Raw genomic sequence first — 23,202 nt, forward strand, 5'->3', positions numbered from 1 at the left:
GTTGTCTTCTGTGGGCGTCCAGGTCTTTTTGCATTGATGAGTTCACCAGTGCTTTCTTTCTTTCTTTCTTTCTTTCTTTCTTTCTTTCTTTCTTTCTTTCTCAGGATGTACCAAACTGTAGATTTTGCCATTCCTAATATTGTAGCAATTTCTCAGATGGGTTTTTTTCTGTTTTCGCAGCTTAAGGATGGCTTGTTTCACCTGCATGGAGAGCTCCTTTGACCGCATGTTTTCTTCACAGCAAAATCTTCCAAATGCAAGCACCACACCTCAAATAAACTCCAGGCCTTTTATCTGCTTAATTGAGAATGACATAACGAAGGAATTGCCCACACCTGCCCATGAAATAGCCTTTGAGTCAATTGTCCAATTACTTTTGGTCCCTTTAAAAACGGGGTGGCACATGTTAAGGAGCTGAAACTCCTAAACCCTTCATCCAATTTTAATGTGGATACCCTCAAATGAAAGCTGAAAGTATGGACTTATGTCCATGTCCATTATATAACTATAACTTGAATATGTTTCAGTAAACAGGTAAAAAAAGAAAATTTGTGTCAGTGTCCAAATATATATGGACCTAACTGTATATAATACTTATTTGATTTGAGCATTGCATTCATTGTTTTTGATTTTTTAAAATCCATTTTTAGAACTTTTCATCATGCAAATGAATGCACTTGGAGGAAAGCAATCACTGTCCTCTTCTGCATACATGAGCTCACACATGTCCATGTACCACTTTAACTGACCAGGGAGAGACACCAAAAGTGAATTATGTGAAACTTACCTCCAAATTAACTGTTATGCATGCAGGGATAGCGTGTAAGATAAAATTACATTAAAGTGACTTTTTTGGCATCTATTTTACAGTTATTCCACGAAATCGAGTCATACATGAGCTGATAGCCAATGAGGCGCATAGCACTGAGTTGTCTATAAGCCATGTACAATGAGATTGAGTGGAATAACTGTTTTATTCTAGCCACATTCATTGGATTTTGAGAAACAGAACATTTTTATTTTTTGCAAATTCGATAAATAAAAACTATATACAAAATGTCTGACAAAATAATTTCCACTTAGAATGTAAACAAACTGGCAAAATGACAGTAGCAATTTGTGAAAAACGCAATAATAATTCTTGAAAAATGAAAAAGATACATTCTTCCCATCAAATACTTTCAATCCATATTTTGTTGCTTTTTTTTGCATTTTTTGGGGTTTTGTTTTTGAGTAGAGTTTTTATTTTGTCCTTGGTTGGTTCAGCAACACGCTCCGCCATTTTATTTTTTTTCTACTCATGGAATATGAGCTGATAGCCTAGTAGTAGAGTAGCCAATCAGAGTGCACGATTGCTCATATCCAGTGAATGTGGATAGAATAAATCAGATTATTTGTTGCTAATAAATGACTGAAGATGAAGTATTTTGGACTTTTGTGAAACCAAGTAAAACAGCACTAATGGTTATAAGATAAATACACAGAATGAAGAAGAAGAAGAAGAAGAAGAAGAAGAAGAAGAAGAAACCTTTATTTGTCACATGCATACTTCAAGCACAGTGAAATTCATCCTCTGCATTTAACCCATCTGAAGCAGTGAATACACACACACACCCAGAGCAGTGGGCAGCCATACCAGAGCGCCCAGGGAGCAGTCAGGGGTTCGGTACCTTGCTCAAGGGCACCTCAGCCCAAGGCCGCCCCACGTCAACCTAACCGCATGTCTTTGGATTGTGGGGGAAACCGGAGCGCCCGGAGGAAACCCACGCAGACACAGGGAGAATATGCAAACTCCACACAGAAAGGCCCTCGTCAGCTGCTGGGTTCGAACCCGGAACCTTGTTGTGAGGCGACCGTGCTAACCACTACACCACCGTGCCACCCATGAATGAGGAAGCGAGGCTGGGTCTGATTTCTTTCTACCCCAGACTGTAGCTTTGTGTAGTCTCTATTTGTGTAGCAAAGTACTGATCTCCATTTTTCAAGCCACATTACTGACACACCTACAGTATAACACATCATCAGCAGTACTTGAGAATGATTCTCTTCTCCTTTCCTGTCCCTGTTTTTTACTTCCTTACTCATGTCAGAACTTTGTTGCCTTGCTTTAACTGGCAACATGAGCTTCGGTACCACCCCACCATCTGCACTAATTGCATCAGTTAATATACTGGGCCTACACCAGGCAATCAGAATCCAATTAGTGGAAACCTCAGATGTGAGGGAAAAGTAAAGTAGAAAGTGACTGACAGTGTAAAAGTGTGTGCGTATGTGTGTGTGTGTGTGTGTGTGTGTGAGAGAGAGAGAGAGAGAGAGAGAGAGAGAGAGTGTGCGTGTGAAAAGAGGCTCTGGTTTAATTCTGTAATACTGGCTTATGTCTTGTCAACAGTCTGATGACTCAGTGAACAGAGTGTTACAGAGTGCCACCTACTGCCCAGAGATACTAATGCAATTAAAATTGCAGGAATTAATCAAAATAAGAAAGAAAAAGTATTACATCTGAGAAAATAGATGAATGCCTGGAGAAAGCCTGGAGATGAAGATAAGCATGAGCATATGGCATGGCAGTTTCCCCAATTTTAGTGTCTGTGAACTGCACGTGGAACTTAGCTCCAGTATGAGAACTTGAAAGAAATGTAAACCAATTCGAATACAGTCTGAAGTGTCCACTGAACTATTTGAGTTGAAAATCACACTAGACAGCTAACCATAAGCTACAATAAATCATTTAATTATTAAATCAAAATGTGTTCATTTTGCCAGGCTTTATTATATCTGTCACAATATCTGACAAAACCGACTGTTAATACTGAAATGTAAGCCCTTCGGACAGAAACAAGTTCTGTATGAATCTGTTATTCTTGGGTTTCAGTCACATGACTTTTCTTAGCAATTTCACTTCCGGAAAAACAGCTGGTGGTCGAGCAAACCAAAATGGCTGCCATAGTGCAAACAACTAGCAATAACTTATCAGAGTAGGCTCGTAATCTAGAAGCCACTGCTGGCTTTAGATATATTCAGAAGATTGCTATGTGCAATGGAATAGGCCCCTACAGTCTGGGAAAGAAGGATTTGTCATACGATCTTGAAAACTATCCTTCAGTAGAGTTTCCCAACATCTCGAACTATCTGGTGTTGCAGACGTCCTTCTACACCGCAAAACAGATGAAAGCGTGGAAGAGTATGGAGGCTTACAACTTTTTTGTATGTGGCTGGGTAAAGGACCTCGGTATCAAGTCACTGCCAAATAAATCCTGTATTGTTTTTGCCAGTGTAAGTATGGGGGTTTTTTTACGCTTTTCGTTCACGTCTTTACAACGAAGCACTGCAAGTTGAAGTGTAAACAAACAACAGTTCGCTTGATTCTCATGTGTGTTGGCTCTTATCTCTCAGGTTAATCATTCACAAAGATCATCAGATACCCCTTTAAAGACCTGGATCTTAGTCAAACAACGCATTGTAACTGTATGGCTGGGTAAGAATTTTGTCACAACCTTCATGCATATGGACTTTGTGAGGAGTGAGGAGTAGACAAAGAAACAGCTGGGGACTTTAGCGCTTCATGACTAAAAAAAGTACCATAAAATTATGACACATAGCAAGAAAAGTACTTGGAAAACACTAAGGACATAGCAGAGAGGGAGATACAAACCTTTCACCAAGCGATCACTGCAAACTCGAGCATGCTTTGACTCGACTCCCTTCGATTTCAGTGAGAGGTTCCAAAGCTATCTTTCTCGACGTCTTTTTGGGAAATTCTGTGTCTGTTCACCCTTTTTTATTAGTTCACAGGGAACCCTGAAGAAACTTTTATCAGTTTCATGGTTTGATCGATTCAAACAACCTAAAACAACAAAATTGCATGGCATTTTTCATGCAAGCAACGCACCTTCTCCGTACAAACGTTTTGTCAACTGAGCTTTGGTAGACCACCATCTAAAGTTTTGAATGAGGTGGATGTGACATCATGCGAAACCCAAGAATAATTGCATTTCATTGATATCAACCTGGGAACCCATATAAACCCAATTAAACCTATTAGCTTACAGTCTTATTATTTTACAACATATTCTATTATAAAGCACTGCTGATGGCACATAGCCTCCCCTCCCCTGTGGATATAGATGTGGAAAGCGAGACAGTGATAGAGAGAAACAATAACATCAGGACAGCAGGGGCAGAAAACAGATGACGAATGAACAGAATCAAAGCGTGGGATGGGGTCCAAAAGGAACAAATGCATGAGGGATGCATTAAGTAAGTAGAGGGATGCAGATTTTATTGCCATGCTGCATTGTATTGATGCATTTCTCCTTTTTCTCCTACCGAGCTTGGTGTGTTTGCTTGGCACCCTCCTGAGAACTGCTGAAGATCTCTCTCTCTCTCACTCTATCGCTCTCTCCCCTTTTTTGTATAAATAATCTCAGCGTCCCTGTCTCATCATACTTGCATACACGTTGTGGAGAGGGGCTTCATTACTGATGGACTCTGAGGGGAGCTTGTGCATTAACAGGCTACACTGGACCTTTTAGTATTTAATGAGAAGGGAAGCGGGAGATCAGGAACTTTGGCACTTATTCAGAGGCCCCTAATTACTGCCTAATGGAGAGGCTCATCCTGTGTGGTGTTAAAGTATTGTACATACTACACACATAAACAACACATTCGCACACTTACAGTATTCTCTCTCTCTCTCTCTCTCTCTCTCTCTCTCACTGTGTACAGTTAATGAAGAAGTTTTTTTATTTTACTTTCTATTTGTATTTTTTGTTCTTTCCTCCCTTTTCGGATACATGATTGTGTGGTTTTGAGTTTTCTTATTGGGTGGCATGGTGGTGTAGTGGTTACCATTGTCGCCTCACAGCAAGAAGGTTCTGGGTTCAAGCCCAGTGTCCAACAAGGGCCTTTCTGTGTGGAGTTTGCATGTTCTCCCCGTGTCTGTGTGGGTTTCCTCTGGGTGCTCTGGTTTCCCCCACAATCTAAAGACTTGCAGGTTAGGCTAATTGGTGGCACTAAATTGACCATAGGTGTGAATATGAGTGTGAATGTTTGTTTGTCTCTATGTGTCATCCATGCGATGATCTGGTGACTTGTCCAGGGTGTACCCTGCCTCTCACCCATAGTCAGCTGGGATAGGCTCCAGCTTGCCCATGACCCTGCACAGGATAAGCGGTTACAGATAATGGATGGATGGAGTTTTGTTACTGTTCTTTATCTTTACTCAAAATGTATTATGTGATGGTTGCAGATTTTAAAAATCTATCTATCTATCTATCTATCTATCTATCTATCTATCTATCTATCTATCTATCTATCTATCTATCTATCTATCTATCACTCTCCCTATCTTACATTCTCACTATCTTTCCTCCCCCTCGCTTGCTCGCTCATTTTTCTATCTGTCGACTGTGAGGCATCGGTTTACTTCAATTAATTCCTTAAGTACTAAATTAAAGCAGGGAGAAGCCTTGGCCCTAAGCCCTTATTGTTTGCTTCCAGAGGTGTTTTACACTGAGGGCGCGATTGAATAGATGGACACATAAGCATCTGAAATGTGAAGTTTGCCCAAAGTGGATTTAGAGAATATGTAAATCTGCTAAGTACATAGAACTGTTATACTGTAAGCAAATTATGTAATGTGTGTGTAATTTGAGTAAATTAAACATAATTTGCATCTTTTTTCTTTGAAGAACAGTTCTCATCAATATTATAACCAGAAAGAAATTACAATTGTGTAATTTAATGTCAGATATACTCATATCATTCGAATAGCATATTAATCCCCCTGCTGTCAGTGCACATGTTTCAAACAGTTGAGAGAAAATGAGAAGTAGTAGTAAAGAACTCCTTATTCAGCTTCTCAGCTCACCAGTCACACCAAGGATCCCAATCAATCCTGGAAATTGGTTTGTTCCCGGACAAGGTTACAAAACGACAGCAGGGGGGTGAGATGGAGGGAGCACGTGCAAGAGAAGGAGAAGAGTGAAAGATGGATGGAGAGAAGAAGAAAGAAAGAGAGAGAGGTGAGCATGGTAAGAGAGAGGAAGAAGGATGGGGGGAGTGAGATGTTAGTCTTTGCTTACTGACAGGCTCCGATCTCCTGCAGGGATTTACTGATTGAAGGTGTTCAGTGCTTTGTGACCATAGAGGGAAGATTAGAGCTGTGCAGTGCTGTTGGACTGAAACCAGCTGAGTGACTGTGCTGGAGTGCAATAGCTCATGTAGAACAAGTATGGGATTTAAAAAAAAAAAAAGTGCGTGTGATCAATGTGTTCAAGATGAGCAGTGTTCAATTTGTAAAACATTAGGTACCAGAACACCAAGACAAGATCAGAACATCAAGGGCGTAGTAGCTCATCTGGCCTGCCATCAAAACAACCCTGACTACCAAAACATCAAACACAACTGAAATGTGACAATGTGAGAGAGGACCAACCTCTACGACTAATTGTTTAAAACAGAAAAATCAACAAAGGACTAAATTTTGTTCCCCAAGGGAAGATCTACCCAAAACATTGATCATAACTGAATTTGCATGATAAATGAGAGAGGAGATACAATTCTAGTCAGAAGAAAATTTGTTAAATTGACCTAATTACTAATTTGTCAGTAAAAAATTGACAATACAATGACCAAGTATTGTGCAGAAGGTCAAGTTCTTTCAAATAAAACAATCAGAACTGAAATCCACTGAGAAATGAGGGAGGAGACAAGATTTAACTGAAAATAAATAAAGTTGTAAACAAATTGTTTACAACAGGAAAATCAAGAAACAAATGACCAAGTTTTGTTCCTCAAGGGAAGATCTACCCAAAACATCAATCAGAACTGGAATTGGATCAGAAAAAATTCTAGTGAGAGGCCTGGATAATTCATTAATATGGCCTAATTACTAACTTATTAGCAAAAGATTTGACAAAACTGCAACCAAGTTTTGTGTGGAATGATGAGTTCTTTCAAACAAAACAATTGGAACTGAAATCCATGGAGAACTGATGGAGGAGATACGATTTAACTGAATTGTGGACGACGGATGGACAACAGACGGACAACGGATGCCTTGCCATGGCAACAGCTCGTTGGCTTTATGGCCAGATGAGATAAGAATCAGGTAATCCAGCAAGATTACAGGGAGAGAAAATGTCTGAGAACTTCTAGGCACATCAACACTCCAAACACTTAATGTAATACAGTAGTTGATTGAATGTTGTCATAGATCTAGACATAATGCTGCATTTGACTTAACTCAGAAGTGAGACATCTGAACTCAACCTCAAGCTACAAAGTGGGGAAAACCCCACCATGGACATCTCCATGAAAGCATGCTAACAAGCTAGGCAGCTAGCATGTGATCATGTGTTTATGATGCATTTATTTTCTCAAATCAGCATAATGTATGGTCAGCATTAAAGACTGAATGAACTAATCTGTCTATGTGGATTGATCTAAAGTAAATACTACAAGACAATAACTTAAAGGAGATACACAGAACCATGGCCTCACTTTTTGTTTATAAATGCCTTAAGACCTCAAGGATGGCATAGGAATAGTTTTAACCATTAAAACTTTTCGCCATTTTCTCATTGCCATTTTTGTTATACTAAAACACAGAGCTGACTGCAACTTCAAGCTTCCATTTTGAGCTAATTTATTGCCATGTCACGTAGATGTGTTGCTGGCAGGTGCAGCAACATGACAGAAGGTGGATTTATGTTGCATTTATGGCCCAGGAATGTTCAAACTGCAAAGATTTGGAGGCATTTTGCTAGAAGTTCACGGGCACATTGGGAAACTACAAAGTGGTCTCTCCTCTGCTCTGCACATTTTACGGAAGACTCATATGAGACCTCTGATCTGTTGAGGAGTGTTGGCTATAAGCCCATATTGAAAGAGGGTGCAATACCAACAATTAAAGTAAAAGAAAACTACAAGAAAAGGAAAGTAAGTTCAATTGCACCAGTTCTCCCAGAGTGTGAGCCGAGGGTTGTTGCTAAAACCTGGAATGGAACATGACAGGACAGGGCATGTTATCACTTGGGCAGTGACCTCCCCGCAGTTGTTGCTAAAACCGGTGATGTCCTGCCCCAGGTTTTAGTAATTGCCTGAGCCGAGCAGTAATGGCGGAGTACTCAGTATGGAGAAAATGGAGAATGAGTGGGGCAGCTGTCTGATTTCTCCACTGGATATGATTGCCTCAGCAGCAATATCTCGCCCTTATGTGGGAGAAGCAAATGAACAGAGAACTGAACAAACAACTGAAAGTCAGATTGTTTCAAAACAATCAGACACAAGGTCGGCCTTCAAGAAGCGAGAACACAGATGGGTAAGATGCGACTCTCATTTGGATACAAAACAACAAAAACAACACCACTCATTGTTTACCTGCATTTAGATTAATGCATGTAACTTGTATTGTGTGTTTAAGTTCCCGGTATAAGATTATTTAATTTGCTTCAGAATGTGATTGTCTCAGTTCATCTGATTATTTAATTAGCCTTTTACATTCTATCAGTGAAAATGCATGCATGTACATGCATGTTGCCTAAGTTATAACACCTATCCTGTTTTAATGAGAGTCAACCCACAATCAATGAAATGAAATCAGTCTTAGTTGAGCAAGTCAGTAACGGTATTTCTTACTTTCACCATAAATTTTTATTTATATGACTTTGGTCTATAGCTGTCAAAGACCTCGGCCTTAAAACTGGTTCCTGCTGTGACGTCACGCACTCAGGGCTGGCTGGCTCAGTGGGGCAGCTCGAATGCCAACTTGGCGGTTGAATTTAACTCTCAAAAATATATATATTTTTTATTCCCATTTATGCAGCATACAAGATTCAAGGATGGAGATACTATCCACTCAGAAATTTATTTTAAAATAAAGGTTCTGTGTATCTCCTTTAAAGTAGTGAAGAGTTGTTTTGTTTACTGTTGACAGTGTGAACAGCCTTTGTGATTTGATGTTGAGGTTGAGGACACCTTCTCGAGTTTCCATTCAGGGGATATTTTCTTTTTCCTTGTCAGAGGCCAGAAATTACAGTACAATCTTTTGTCAAACATAGCATAATACTGTCGACCTGATGACCACGGTACAATCAGGGATTGCAACCATAACATTTCAGTGATGCCATGGAAGGACTGGAGGAGTCGACTTAACATTTCCAGTGTGTTAAACTTCACAAAATGCACTCAACTCACAAAAACATTTTGCTCAGACACTCAGTTTCATAAACGTACATTATACCCTTTCAACAACAACACAAAAATGGCATGACAGACCGTTCTTAGCTTGCACAATTATCCAGGAGGACAGGAGACCGAGTACAGGAGTGTGGTGGACAGTTTTGTGAAGTGGTGTAAACTAAAATCACCTGCAACTCAACATCACAAAGATCAAGGAGTTGGTGGTGGACTTTGGGAAGTGAAGGACATGTCGACAAGGTGGACATTGCTGAGGAATACAAGTACCTGGGCATCCACATAGACAATAAGATGGACTGGACTAAAAACACAGAGGCTTAGTATCAGAAAGATCAGAGCCACTGATATTTCCTCAGGAAACGTAGCTCTTTCTGTCTATGTTCTATCACTCAGTGATGGCTAGTGTCATCTTCTATGCTGTAGTGTGCTGGGGCAGCAGGCAGCCAATGCCAATAGACAAAATAAAGTTATCAGGAAAGCAGGTTCTGTCCTGGGAGTGGAGTGGAGGTGTCGGAGAGGAGGATGCTGAGGAAACTACTCAGTATTATGAACAATGTCTCTCATCTCCCACACAAGAGTCATATGAAAGCACCTTCGGCCATAGACTGAGACCACTGAGCTGCACCACAGAATGCTATCTTTTCTACTGGTGGCCATCAATCTGTATAACTTCTCCCCCTTCTGTAGAAAGGACAGCTGAGAAGATTAATATCAATATAATGTGCAATATTACTCTTTCAATATAATTTGCACAATTACATCTCAATATTATGTGCAATATTACTTATTATTATACATACGGGACACTTTTTCCATTAAATAAAAACATGTATTCTATTCCCTTCTAGTGGGTTTATTAATGGCATGCAATATTGTTATCATAATCGCTTATCCTCCATGTATTACGCCACTCTCCCCAATGGAGAATGAGCGTGCAGTATTGTTATAATATCGCACATTGTCAAGAAACACAATGTCACACATCGGAGCTCATGTGAAGATCCAATGACAAAACTTTTCTGCTGCGCATGTACACAATCATTTCTTTGTCGGCTGGGAAAGAGAGAAGATCCAGTGTTCAGTTTAAGCACTAAATAAATAAACTGAAAACTGAAACTAAAGATGCACTGAACACCCAAAAGGCTACCAAAACTTCATTGTATATTCTTCACGCATATTTACAAGAGAAGAAATACAAATGAACATTGAAAAACTGGAAAACAGACATGTCAGAGAAGTAAAATTATGTAAAAAAGATTCAGCACTAGTGAGTGACTGACAGTTTGTACACAAACATGGTCGCGAGGTTTGCTTCATTAAAAATGGAAGATTTAGAGAGAATTTTGAAAGAGAAAGCTGTGCTGAACACCCGAAAGGTTACGAAAGCTTCACTGGATATTCTTCATGCATTTAATCTTCCACATTAAATATATGGAAAAGCTGGAAAAGAGACACGTTGGAGACGTAAAACTTCTGCCCTAGCGAGTTACTGACCGTTTGTACACAGACATGGCCGCAAGGTTTGCTTCATTAAAAGCGAAAGCTTGAAAGTGGAAGATATATTTTTGAAAGAGAAAGATGCACTGAATACCCAAAAGGCTATCAAAACTTCATTGGATATTCTTCATGCATATGTACAAGAGAAAAACATACCAATGGACATCAAAAAACTGGAAAAGAGTGCAATAGTGGAAATATTGTCAAAGTTCTACTTGGAGGTGAGGAAAAGTGACTGAGACTTTTACAAGAGGACTTCACTCATGTACTTCACTCAGCAAAGCCCTTTTGTTTTGAACAACTGCAGTGTAACAATTAACTATGACCAAAAGTAACTTTGAACTTGAACTGTCAACCTGTATATAGATTGTATAGAAGTTGGGTTGTTGTTCAGGCTTTTTGGACTTGTACCCTTTTTATTGTTAGAACTTTGACTTTGTACAGTACATTGGATTGACAGAACATTGAATTACATTTGATCAGAATCAGTATTCAATATTGGTAAGTTACACCCTTGTTCTTAAGTTTTTATAAAATCTATAATTGTTCCATCAAATGTATTATAATAATAATAATAATAATAATAATAATAATGGCTGTTTTTGTGGTATATCATATGTTCCATTCAGCTCGTCTTCAACTCATTCAGTATCATGCTAGCTGAATGGAATATATCTGATATACCACTCAAAGCCAGCCAGTATTATTTAAATATTACTTTGACTATCAGGTGCATTTGATAGTAATATTACTTCTCAATATCACAAGCAACATTTCTTTTCCATGTCATGTGCAGTAATTATTACTTTACAAAATATTTGGCAAAATGACTTCCAGGTGCAATATTACTTTCCTATTCTTCTATTTTTATTTTTATTTTTATTAGTTTACTAAACTTTACTTAAATTTATGTTACTTTTATTGTTTTTTTCTGTTAGACACTGGTGTTACATCTATCTATCTATCTATCTATCTATCTATCTATCTATCTATCTATCTATCTATCTATCTATCTATCTATCTATCTATCTATCTATCTTTGTAGTAAAAGAGTGTGGGTGCTAAACTAACCTGCCTGCCTCCCATTAAAATGTGTGGCAAATTCTGAAGCTCAAAACTTGACAACAGAGACACCAGACTGTTGAACAACTGAAGCCATATATCAAGCAAGAATGGGATGGAATTTCACTTTCAAAACTTCAGCAAATAGTGTCCTCAGTTCCCAAATGCTAAGAAGAGGTAAAAAGAAAAGGTGATGTAACACAGTGGTAAACATGCCCCTGTCCCAACTTTCTGAAATGTGTTTCAGGCACCAAATTCAGAATGAGTGTCTCTCATCTCATCTCATCTCATCTCATCTCATTATCTCTAGCCGCTTTATCCTGTTCTACAGGGTCTCAGGCAAGCTGGAGCCTATCCCAGCTGACTACGGGCGAAAGGCGGGGTACACCCTGGACAAGTCACCAGGTCATCACAGGGCTGACACACAGACACAGACAACCATTCACACTCACATTCACCTATGGTCAATTTAAAGTCACCAGTTAACCTAACCTGCATGTCTTTGGACTGTGGGGGAAACCGAAGCACCCAGAGGAAACCCACGCGGACACGGGGAGAACGTGCAAACTCCGCACAGAAAGGCCCTCGCCGGCCACGGGGCTCGAACCCGGACCTTCTTGCTGTGAGGCGACAGCACTAACCACTACACCACCATGCCGCCCAGAATGAGTGTATATTTACAAAAAATAAAAATAAAGATTAGGAGTTTGAACATTAAATATCTTGTCTTTGGATTGTATTCGACTAAATATATAGTTGTGCTCAGAAGTTTACAGACAGTGACATGAACATCATCTTGGATATGAATGTCATGGCAATATTTGGGCTTTCAGCAATTTCTTTGAACTGTTCATTTTCTGTGGCAGAATGATTATACACCATACATCTTTAATTTAAAAAAAACACTAGAATTTGGTTCACAAGTCGTAATTTTTGGGGGGTTTTCTGAAATCAACACAGGTCAAAATTTTAAATATGCTCATTTAGATTATTAATTCAGAGGTGCTGAGACTTCCAAAATGTCTCTTATCTTGCCAAGGCCGAGGTCTCTTAAATTCCTGTTAGTAATCATGATCGACTACAGCTGGTAGATTCTCTGTGCCTTCATAAAAAGGGTTTGTTTACAGCACTCATTGGACTGACCAACACACAGTAAAAATGAAAAGTCCAAGGAACTCAGTGCAGATCTGAGAAAGAAGATCACAGATATACACAACTCTGGAATGTCTCTTGGAGCCATTTATAAACAACTGCAAATTCAAAGATCATTTCAAACAATTGTATCCAAATTACTGGGAGATGTAGTCACTTTGCCAAGCCACTTTGCTTCAAGAAAACCCAAACTGGCACCCTTAGCTGACAGGAAATTGGTTAGGACGGTCAGGAACAACCTGGGAACCACCATGGCACAGCCCTGCCATGAACTGGAAGCTGATGGATCACTGTCTACAGTTCAGATCACCATGGAATAAGAGGCTGCTATCCAAGAAATAACCATCTGCTCCAAAACTGACACATTCAAGCTTAACTAAAGTTTGAAGCTGACCACACAGACAAAGAAAAAGCCTTCTGCAGGATAGCTGTATGGTCAGATGAGACAAAGATTGAGTTGTTTGGCCACAATGACCACCATGTACAGAGGGACACTGTACCAGCTGGTGGTGATGGTGGTAGGATCATCATGCTCTGGGGCTGTTTTGCTGCCAGTGGAACTGGTTCATTGCACAAAGTGGATGGAATAATCAAGGAGGAGGACTACCTCAGAATTCTTCAGCATAAACCATCAAAAACTTGAACACAACTTGGGACTTGTGAGTTACAACAGGACAATGAACCCAAACACGCATCAGAGCTGGTTATGGAGGATAAAGCAGACTAAAATTAAGCTTAAAACAAGTCCTGACTTCAACCCTATTGAAAATATATGGACCATGCTTATAGAGTTAGGTCCATAAATATTTGGACAAAGACAACATTTTTCTAATTTTGGTGCTGTACATTACCACAATGAATTTTGAACAAAACAATTCAGATGCATTTGAAGTTCAGACTTTCAGCTTTAATTCAGTGGGTTGAACAAAATGATTGGATAAAAATGTGAGGAACTAAAGCATTTTTTAAACACAATCCCTTCATTTCAGGGGCTCAAAAGTAATTGGACAAATTATATAATATGTTCATTTCTAATACTTGGTTGAAAACCCTTTGTTGGCAATGACTGCCTGAAGTCTTGAACTCATGGACATCACCAGACACTGTGTTTCCTCCTTTTTAATGCTTTGCCAGGCCTTTACTCCAGCGGTTTTCAGTTGCTGTTTGTTTGTGGGCCTTTCTGTCTGAAGTTTAGTCTTTAACAAGTCAAATGCATGCTCAATTGGGTTGAGATCAGGTGACTGACTTGGCCATTCAAGAATATTCCACTTCTTTGCTTTAATAAACTCCTGGGTTGCTTTGGCTTTATGTTTTGGGTCATTGTCCATCTGTATTATGAAATGCCGACCAATCAGTTTGGCTGCATTTGGCTGGATTTGAGCACATAGTAGGTCTCTGAATACCTCAGAATTCATCTGGCTGCTTCTGTCCTGTGTCACATCATCAATAAACACTAGTGACCCAGTGCCACTGGGAGCATGCATGCCCAAACCATCACACTGCCTCCACCATGTTTTACAGATGATGTGGTATGCTTTGGATCATGAGCTGTACCATGCCTTCACCATACTTTTTTCTTTCCATCATTCTGGTAGAGGTTGATCTTGGTTTCATCTGTCCAAAGAATGTTCTTCCAGAACTGTGCTGACTTTTTTAGATGTTTTTTTTTAGCAAAGTCCAATCTAGCCTTTTTATTCTTGAGGCTTATGAGTGGCTTGCACCGTGCAGTGAACCCTCTGTATTTACTTTCATGCAGTTTTCTCTTTATGGCAGATTTGGATATTGATACGCCTACCTCCTGGAGAGTGTTGTTCACTTGGTTGGCTGTTGTGAAGGGGTTTCTCTTTACCATGGAAATTATTCTGCGATCATCCACCACTGTTGTCGTCTGTGGGTGTCCAGGTCTTTTTGCATTGATGAGTTCACCAATGCTTTCTTTCTTTCCCAGGATGTACCAAACTGTAGATTTTGCCACTCCTAATATTGCAGCAATTTCTCTGATGTTTTTTTTTCTGTTTTTGCAGCTTAAGGATGGCTTGTTTCACCTGCATGGAGAGCTCCTTTGACCGCATGTTTTCTTCAAAGCAAAATTTTCCAAATGCAAGCACCACACCTCAAATAAACTCCAGGCCTTTTATCTGCTTAATTGAGAATGACATAACGAAGGAATTGCTCGCACCTGCCCATGAAATAGCCTTTGAGTCAACTGTCCAATTACTTTTGGTCCCTTTAAAAACAGGGTGGCACATGTTAAGGAGCTGAAACTCCTAAACCCTTCATCCAATTTTAATGTGGATACCCTCAAATGAAAGCTGGAAGTATGGACTTTATGTCCATGTCCATTATATAACTATAACTTGAATATGTTTCAGTAAACAGGTAAAAAAAGAAAAATTGTGTCAGTGTCCAAATATATATGGACCTACCTCTAAGTCAAGTCCATGCCAAGAAAAATAAATAAAAATAAAATCATTGAACTCTACCAATTCTACCATGAAAAGTCAGGAAATATCCAACCAGTATTCTGCCAGAAACTTGTTCATGGTAAACAAAAATGTTTGGTCAAGGTGAATCTTGCAAAGAGACATTTTACCCAAATATTAGGTGTGCTGTATGTATATTTTTCACTGGTGTTGATTTCAGAAAACCGAAAGAAAATTAAAACTTTTGCACCAAATTCTAGGTTGTTGTTTTTTTTTTTTTTTAATTAAAGATGTATGCTGTACAATCATTATGCCACAGGAAAGAACAGTTCAAAGAAATTACTGAAAGCCTAAATATTGCCATGACATTCATATCCAAGGTGACATTCATGTCACTGTATGTAAACTTCTGACCAAACTGTATCTGGTATTTTTCTGACCTTAAACAAATGATGCTGTCTGAATGTGCTGAGGTGAGAAATAGGAAGTTATTCATTGAAAAAAAATGTAGAGCTCATATAGAGGTCATGAACTCAGCGTTAGTAGCAGAATGGATAAAGGTGTATGCTGCTACTCAGTACTCAGGTAATGGCAGGAAGGGTGCAGCTCTAACTGTTAGCTAAATGCTGTTTTCTATAATTCTCGCCATTATACTTCAAAATTAGTCTTGAAAGAGATGAATACACTCCGTGAGTTTAATAAATGTTCCCAGAACACAATTACCACCATGTTTGAATGCATCCAATGAGCAAATCTAAAACAGATTTAATGGTTCAGTGATCTCCCTCCACTGCACCCAGATGGTAAAGGCAACTCCTTTTTAATTGCATAAATATTTATGATAAGCAAGATGACAGATACAGTGGTGCTTGAAAGTTTGTGAACCCTTTAGAATTTTCTATATTTCTGCATAAATATGACCTAAAACATCATCAGATTTTCACACAGGTCCTAAAAGTAGATAAAGAGAACCCAGTTAAACAATATTATATTTGGTCATTTATTTATTGAGGAAAATGATCCAATATTACTTATCGGTGAGTGGCAAAAGTATGTGAACCTCTAGGATTAGCAGTTAATTTGAAGGTGAAATTAGAGTCAGGTGTTTTCAATCAATGGGATGAAAATCAGGTGTGAGTGGGCGCCCTGTTTTATTTAAAGAACAGGAATCTATCAAAATCTGATCTTCACAACACATGTTTGTGGAAGTGTATCATGGCACGAACAAAGGAGATTTCTGAGGACCACAGAAAGTGTTGTTGATGTTCATCAGGCTAGAAAAGGTTAAAAAAACCATCTCTAAAGTGTTTGGACTCCACCAATCCACAATCAGACAGATTGTGTACAAATGGAGGAAATTCAAGACCATTGTTACCCTCCCCAGGAGTGGTTGACCAACAAAGATCACTCCAAGAGCAGGGCGTGTAATAGTTGGCAAGGTCACAAAGGACCCCAGAGTAACTTCTAAGCAACTGAAGGCCTCTCTCACATTGGCTAATGTTAATGTTCATGAGTCCACCATCAGGAGAACACTGAACATCAATGGTGTGCATGGCAGGGTTGCAAGGAGAAAGCCACTGCTCTCCAAAAAGAACATTGCTGCTCATCTGCAATTTGCTAAAGATCACGTGGACAAGCCAGAAGGCTATTGGAAAAATGTTTTGTGGACAAATGAGACCAAAATAGAACTTTTTGTTTTAAATGAGAAGCGTTATGTTTGGAGAAAGGAAAACACTGCATTCCAGCATAAGAACCTTATCCCATCTGTGAAACATGGTGGTGGTAGTATCATGGTTTGGGCTTGTTTTGCTGCATCTGGGCCAGGACGGCTTGCCATCATTGATGGAACAATGAATTCTGAATCATACCAGCGAATTCTAAAGGAAAATGTCAGGACATCTGTATATTAACTGAATCTCAAGAGAAGGTGGGTCATGCAGCAAGACAACGACCCTAAGCACACAAGTCGTTCTACCAAAGAATGGTTAAAGAAGAATAAAGTGAATGTTTTGGAATGGCCAAGTCAAAGTCCTGACCTTAATCCAATCAGAATGTTGTGGAAGGACCTGAAGCGAGCAGTTCATGTGAGGAAACCCACCAACATCCCAGAGTTGAAGCTGTTCTGTATGGAGGAATGGGCTAAAATTCCTCCAAGCCAGTGTGCAGGACTGATCAACAATTACCGGAAATGTTTAGTTGCAGTTATTGCAGTTATTGTATCTGGGTCACACCAGATACTGAAAGCAAAGGTTCACATACTTTTGCCACTCACACATTATGTAATATTGGATCATTTTCCTCAATAAATAAATGACCAAGTATAATATTTTTGTCTCATTTGTTTAACTGGGTTCTCTTTGTCTACTTTTAGCACTTGTGTGAAAATCTGATGATGTTTTAGGTCATATTTATGCAGAAATATAGAAAATTCAAGGGTTCACAAACTTTCAAACACCACTGTATTACCTTTGTATTTATGGCATGTATGTATGATAAGGCATACACAATTCAAAGCCTTTTTCCAGCTTGCTAGAAAGGGCTTTTGAAGTATTGTTAAAGGTCTGATGAACATCATTGACATTCATCTTCATGAGCTCTTGCAGACACCAAATGTAAAATACCGCCTTTGTGAGTACATTGAAATAACCAGAAAAGCAGAAGCAGTATAATGAAGAATGTGGAAGTGATTATACACAGAGCCAACTGGTAATCAATTGTTTTTTGTTTGTGCGTGTGTGTGTGTGTGTGTGTGTGTGTGTGTGTACTTTGTCTCACAGGAACACTTCACGCCGGAGTGTAAGTTCAAAGAGTGTGTGTTTGAAAACTATTACGTGACATACTCGTCCATCCTGTACCGACAAACGCAGTCTGGACGAGCCTGGTACATCGGCATCAACCGTGATGGGCAGGTCATGAAGGGCAACCGTGTCAAAAAGACAAAAGGAGCCGCCCACTTCCTGCCGAAACTCATTGAAGGTGTGCTAGAATAGTTGCTAATATTAAACTGTATAGCCTTTATAAATGTTCTCAATGTTTTATGATGATTTAATATAAGGATCATATGCTTGAATATTTTTCAGTTTTAGACAACCCTTCTCTATCTATCATGCTGAACTTACAGTGGTCTTGGCCTCACATGCTCCGATATATTGTCTACTTTTGTGTCTACCAGCTTCAACATCTTGAAGGCTGCAATCTGATTGGCTGTCTGCAATTCTGTACACTGCTTTCTAAACAAAAGAGAATTTTTTATTATTGTTACAGTGAGCATTTCAGAACAGGATATCATCAATGAACTGAAAGTTTTCCTTAAAAATATTTTGAGAGTTTTGTTTGAAACAGTAAATGTGGTTGGCAGTTTGTCATGTTATTCAAAACAGCTCTTGCTACATTGTAATTTTACACAAGTAAAAGTATTTGGCGATGTTTAACGATAATAAGTAATGAAATAAAATGTTCTGAACCATGTCTACTATTACCATTACAATGGTTTTACTCCAGTACTTCATGCTAACTGTGATTATTGTATGATAAAAGCTAAGCTTATGTTTTTACGATTGTGCTTTATGAAAACAGTGGCCATTACATTTTAACGATGATGAACTATAATGTAAACTACTCTTAGCCATGACATGACGTGGTTTTGCTGCCATGCTATCATTTATTTTAGCAATAGAAAAATGATCACAGGCAACCCATAATAACTATGGTTTAAAAGCTATCTATTTATTTATTTTCACATTTACATTGGTTTTCAAGCTTTGATTTACTTACTAAAAACCCACAGGTTTGCAGGATTGTATTCATAGGAATTGTCACACACACACACACACACACACACACACACACACACACACACACACACACAATTTATATGTGTAGCTTTTACAACCCCATATCAGAAACAATTGGGACAGTATGTTGAAATTGAAACATAAACTGAATTGTATATAACCACTGACCTGTATTACACCCAAAATTATTCAACAGCACACTATTTGATGTTTTACCTCATGAATTTTATTGTTTAAAAAAATACTGATTTCAGTTTTGATTCCTGTAACACATTTTTAAAAAAAGTTGGGACAGCAAAGCATTTACCACTTTATAATATTTCCATTCCTTCTCATCACAATTAAAAGATGTTTAGGGCATCAAGATACAAAGTAATGAAACATTTCAGGTGTTATTTTTTCCCATTCTTTCTGCAAACAGGTCTTAAGGTGTGCAACAGTACAGGGTCATCACTGTCATATTTTCATTTCAAAATTCACCACACATTCTCTATTGGGGACAGAGGGTACAGGCACCCTCTTCTTCCACAGCCATACCTTTGTAATGTGTGCAGAATGTGGTTTTGCATTGTCTTGTTGAAATATCCCTGGAAAAGCTATCATTTTGAAGGCAGCATATGTTCCTCCAAAATCTCAATATACTTCTCTGCATTAAAGGCACCATGACAAAACTATAAGGTACCTTTTCCAAGTGCACTGACACAGCCCTGTACCATGACAGACCCTGTTTTTTAGACTTGTTGCTGATAACAGTCTGGATTGTCCTTTCCATCTTTGGTCCAGAGCACACAGCGTCCATTTCTTCCAAAAAAAGACCTGGAATACTGATTTATCTGACCACGGTACATATTGCCATTGTGTCAAGGTCCATCCCAGATACCTCTGAGCCCAGAGAAGTTGACAGTGCTTCTGGACACAGTTAGCATAAGGCTTCCTTTTTGCACAATAAAGTTTTAACTGGCATTTGTAGATGTAACTCTGTATTGTTAGTGCTTGACAAAGGTTTGCCAAAGTAAGTCCAAGCCCATTAGATGAATAATGGTTCTTGTTGTAGTGCTGTCTGAGGGACCAGAGATCACGGCTGTTCAGCTTAGGCTTGTGCCCTTAACCCTTATGCACCAAAATTCTTCCAGATTTCTTGTATTGTTTTAATGATATTATGCATCATAGAGGGTGAAATAGCCAAATCTCTTCTTATCTTTCTTTGAGGAACATTGTTTTTAAACATTTCAATAATTTTCTCATGCATTTGTTGCCAAACTGGAGATCCTCGGGCCATTTTTGATCCTCAAAGAGTAGGCCTTTCCTGGATACTGATTTTGTACCATATCATAATTACAGTCATCTGTTGACATCACCTGTTTCAAATCACGTCATTATTTAGTTGTTTTACCTTATTACTAGCCCTAATTGCCCTGTCCCAACTTTTCTGAGTGTGTTGCAAGGCATCAAATTCTAACTTTTTTTTATTTACAAAATACAATTAAGTTCGTCAGTAAAATTATTGAAAATAATTTCTTTGTACTTTTGCCAGTTAAATAAAGGTTCATGTGAATTAACAAATCACAGATTTTTGTTTTTATTGCATTTTGGAAAATATCTCAACTTTTCTGGAAATGGAGTTATTATATTAACATGAAATATCTTGGGTTCATTTTGTCTGCAATGAAATACAAGACAAAGTAAATTTAGAAATCACTGATTTCATTTTTATTTACATTTTCCATACCGTCCCAACCTTTTCTTGTTTAGGGTTGTAGTATTTATTGGACAGCACACCTGTCTCATTTAAATAAACTGTAAAATTATTGAAACCATAAGAAAGGACAAATCTATTGCTGTTGGTAAATATGTTAATCTTAAAAACAATTCAGGCTTACAAGACAGTATACTGTATATTCTAAGGCCCTGGTCACACTACAGCTCTTGATAGGTTTGCAAATATTTGGCAATGAAAAATTGGTAGCATCACCACCAATTGTGCGATGCACAGCGAATGTTCTCGGAGTTTTGCAAGTTGTTTTTTTGGTGTATCTCTGCCTCGTGAATGGCCAAAAATGTCATGAAATATTTCAATGCATGCATTGAAATTTGGTGGCGATGTTTTCGTTGGCAAACTAAGTGGTTAATATTTACAGATGGGTTTGGGAATACGTCCCAAAGCTCGGGGAAGCATCGCCACCAAAACGCCTTATTTTCATCACTAACCCACAGCAAAGCATCACAAGCTGTAGCGTGACCGAAGCCTAACCTATCTCTTCTCTGTCTCTGTAGTGGCCATGTACAGGGAGCCTTCACTGCATGACATCGGTGAGCAGAGCCCACCACGGAAAACAGCCAAAACTTCAGACTCTCCTGTCAACAATGATGACAAGAATGACCCATTGCCTCCTAAAACTTGTGCATCCTAGCGACCGGAGGTTATAAAACTGGAGCAAATGCCAATATACAACGGGAAAGGGCATGGGCATGATAAAAACAGTCAATGCGATCCTATTGATGCCATTACCCATGATGCAGGAGCTCAATGAACCCTGCCTGATGGACACTTCTCCTGTTCCCGCCTTCTTGTTTGAACCTGGGATTTTTTTTCAGCAATAAGAACCCTGAGTTAATCAGGGTGTATGTTTTAAGAGTGAAATGAGCTGTGACACCATTCAACACCTTTTTTTTTTTACTTTTGTCTGACGTAGTGTCAGTTTCAAACACCATTTCTGGACACTGGAAGATCCTGACATTTGGATATATTGTTCTGGAAGCATCTGTTCACGGTGTTGTGCGCATCCTGTGCAGTTCTCCTCCTGTATCTCTAAGCCGAGTGTAATCTCCTCTTCACTTCCTCTGCTGTTTGATTAGTTTGTGACATAGAGTCAATTTTACACTCCACAGCACAGGAAAAACCCAGCATGTACTCCAGGGTAACATTAAGATACTCGCATGCCTGTGTGAGACTCACACGCATGCGTGCACACACACACACACACACACACACACACACACACACACACACACACACACACTTGAGTAATACACTCTCCCCTTTCTGTATGATAACGCTATAAAGATATACACCCAAAGGAGCTAAAAAAGCTTTTTCTGCCCATATACAATAGCCTCAAAACTGATGAAAGTGTGTGTATGTCTGAGAGGTGACTCATAACTGTGGAAACTGAGGTACATTATCACTTTCTTTTGCACGGATTGTTTTTCACTTGATGCCCTGGGAGTAATATTCCTGCTGCTTTCCTTATTCCTGTTCCATTTCATCTTGCCTTTTCTTTCCTTTTTTCAAAACCTGTTTAAATTGCTAAGCAATCAGTTTGGCACTTTCTTCAAGTCCATAGTCTTGTAATCAATGTTTGACCACATTTGACCTAAGTCAGTTATTGGAAAACCAAGCAAAATGGAACAACAACAACAAGCATAATTGTCTTTCACCTTCTAATATTGTATAACATACTCAGCAGTGTCACATTCTTTTGATTCACAAGGAACAATTTTATCTTTGATGCCTGATATTAGTGGCTTTTTCTCGAAATAATGTCTCTAATCATTTTTGAATATGTTGCCTAGCAAGGTATTTAAGCCATAGAAATGATCCACACTCCCTACCCACAAAAGTCAGGCCCTAATCAGAAACGCCTGTTCTAATTAAGAGCAAACACCATATTGATCTTGGTGATGGTATGAAATAACAATAAGTCTTGATTCAGCACCCTGAAATAATGCATCCGGGTGCAACATGAAGGCACAGAGAGCACACTGAGGTTACGCTGAGGTGTGCTGACTATAGAGATGAAGAGAGAATGGCAATTTTGCTGTTCAGATCAATGCAATAATCTTCTAACTGCAGTTGAGAGGCATAGTGGAAAGATAACAGATAGAAGATAACAGATTGCTTCATCAGCCTTAGGAATCACTGGTGTTTATTTATCGCACTGAAAAGCGGGTAAAGTTTAAACTCAAATAACATTGAAAGAACGAACTCGAACTTGCTTTCGAATTTGTAACCCTGAATGTATTTATAGCTCTAAGAGCCTTACAATATAACATTACAATATGAAACAACCCTC

At 38.8% G+C, this 23,202-nt stretch overlaps 1 protein-coding gene across 1 annotated transcript in view; it reads left to right on the plus strand.

Annotated features, from left to right (window-relative positions):
* The window catches only part of fgf11a (fibroblast growth factor 11a), a 184,376-nt gene extending 162,836 nt beyond the window's left edge, over positions 1-21,540 (plus strand). The window contains exons 4-5 of the mRNA XM_060927258.1: positions 18,113-18,311; positions 21,404-21,540. Coding sequence (XP_060783241.1) covers positions 18,113-18,311; positions 21,404-21,540 — 336 coding nt within the window. The remainder of the gene's footprint in view (positions 1-18,112; positions 18,312-21,403) is intronic.
* The last annotated feature ends 1,662 nt before the right edge of the window (positions 21,541-23,202 follow it).

This window comes from Neoarius graeffei, chromosome 1, assembly GCF_027579695.1.
Source record: "Neoarius graeffei isolate fNeoGra1 chromosome 1, fNeoGra1.pri, whole genome shotgun sequence".
Lineage (NCBI taxonomy): Eukaryota > Metazoa > Chordata > Actinopteri > Siluriformes > Ariidae > Neoarius > Neoarius graeffei.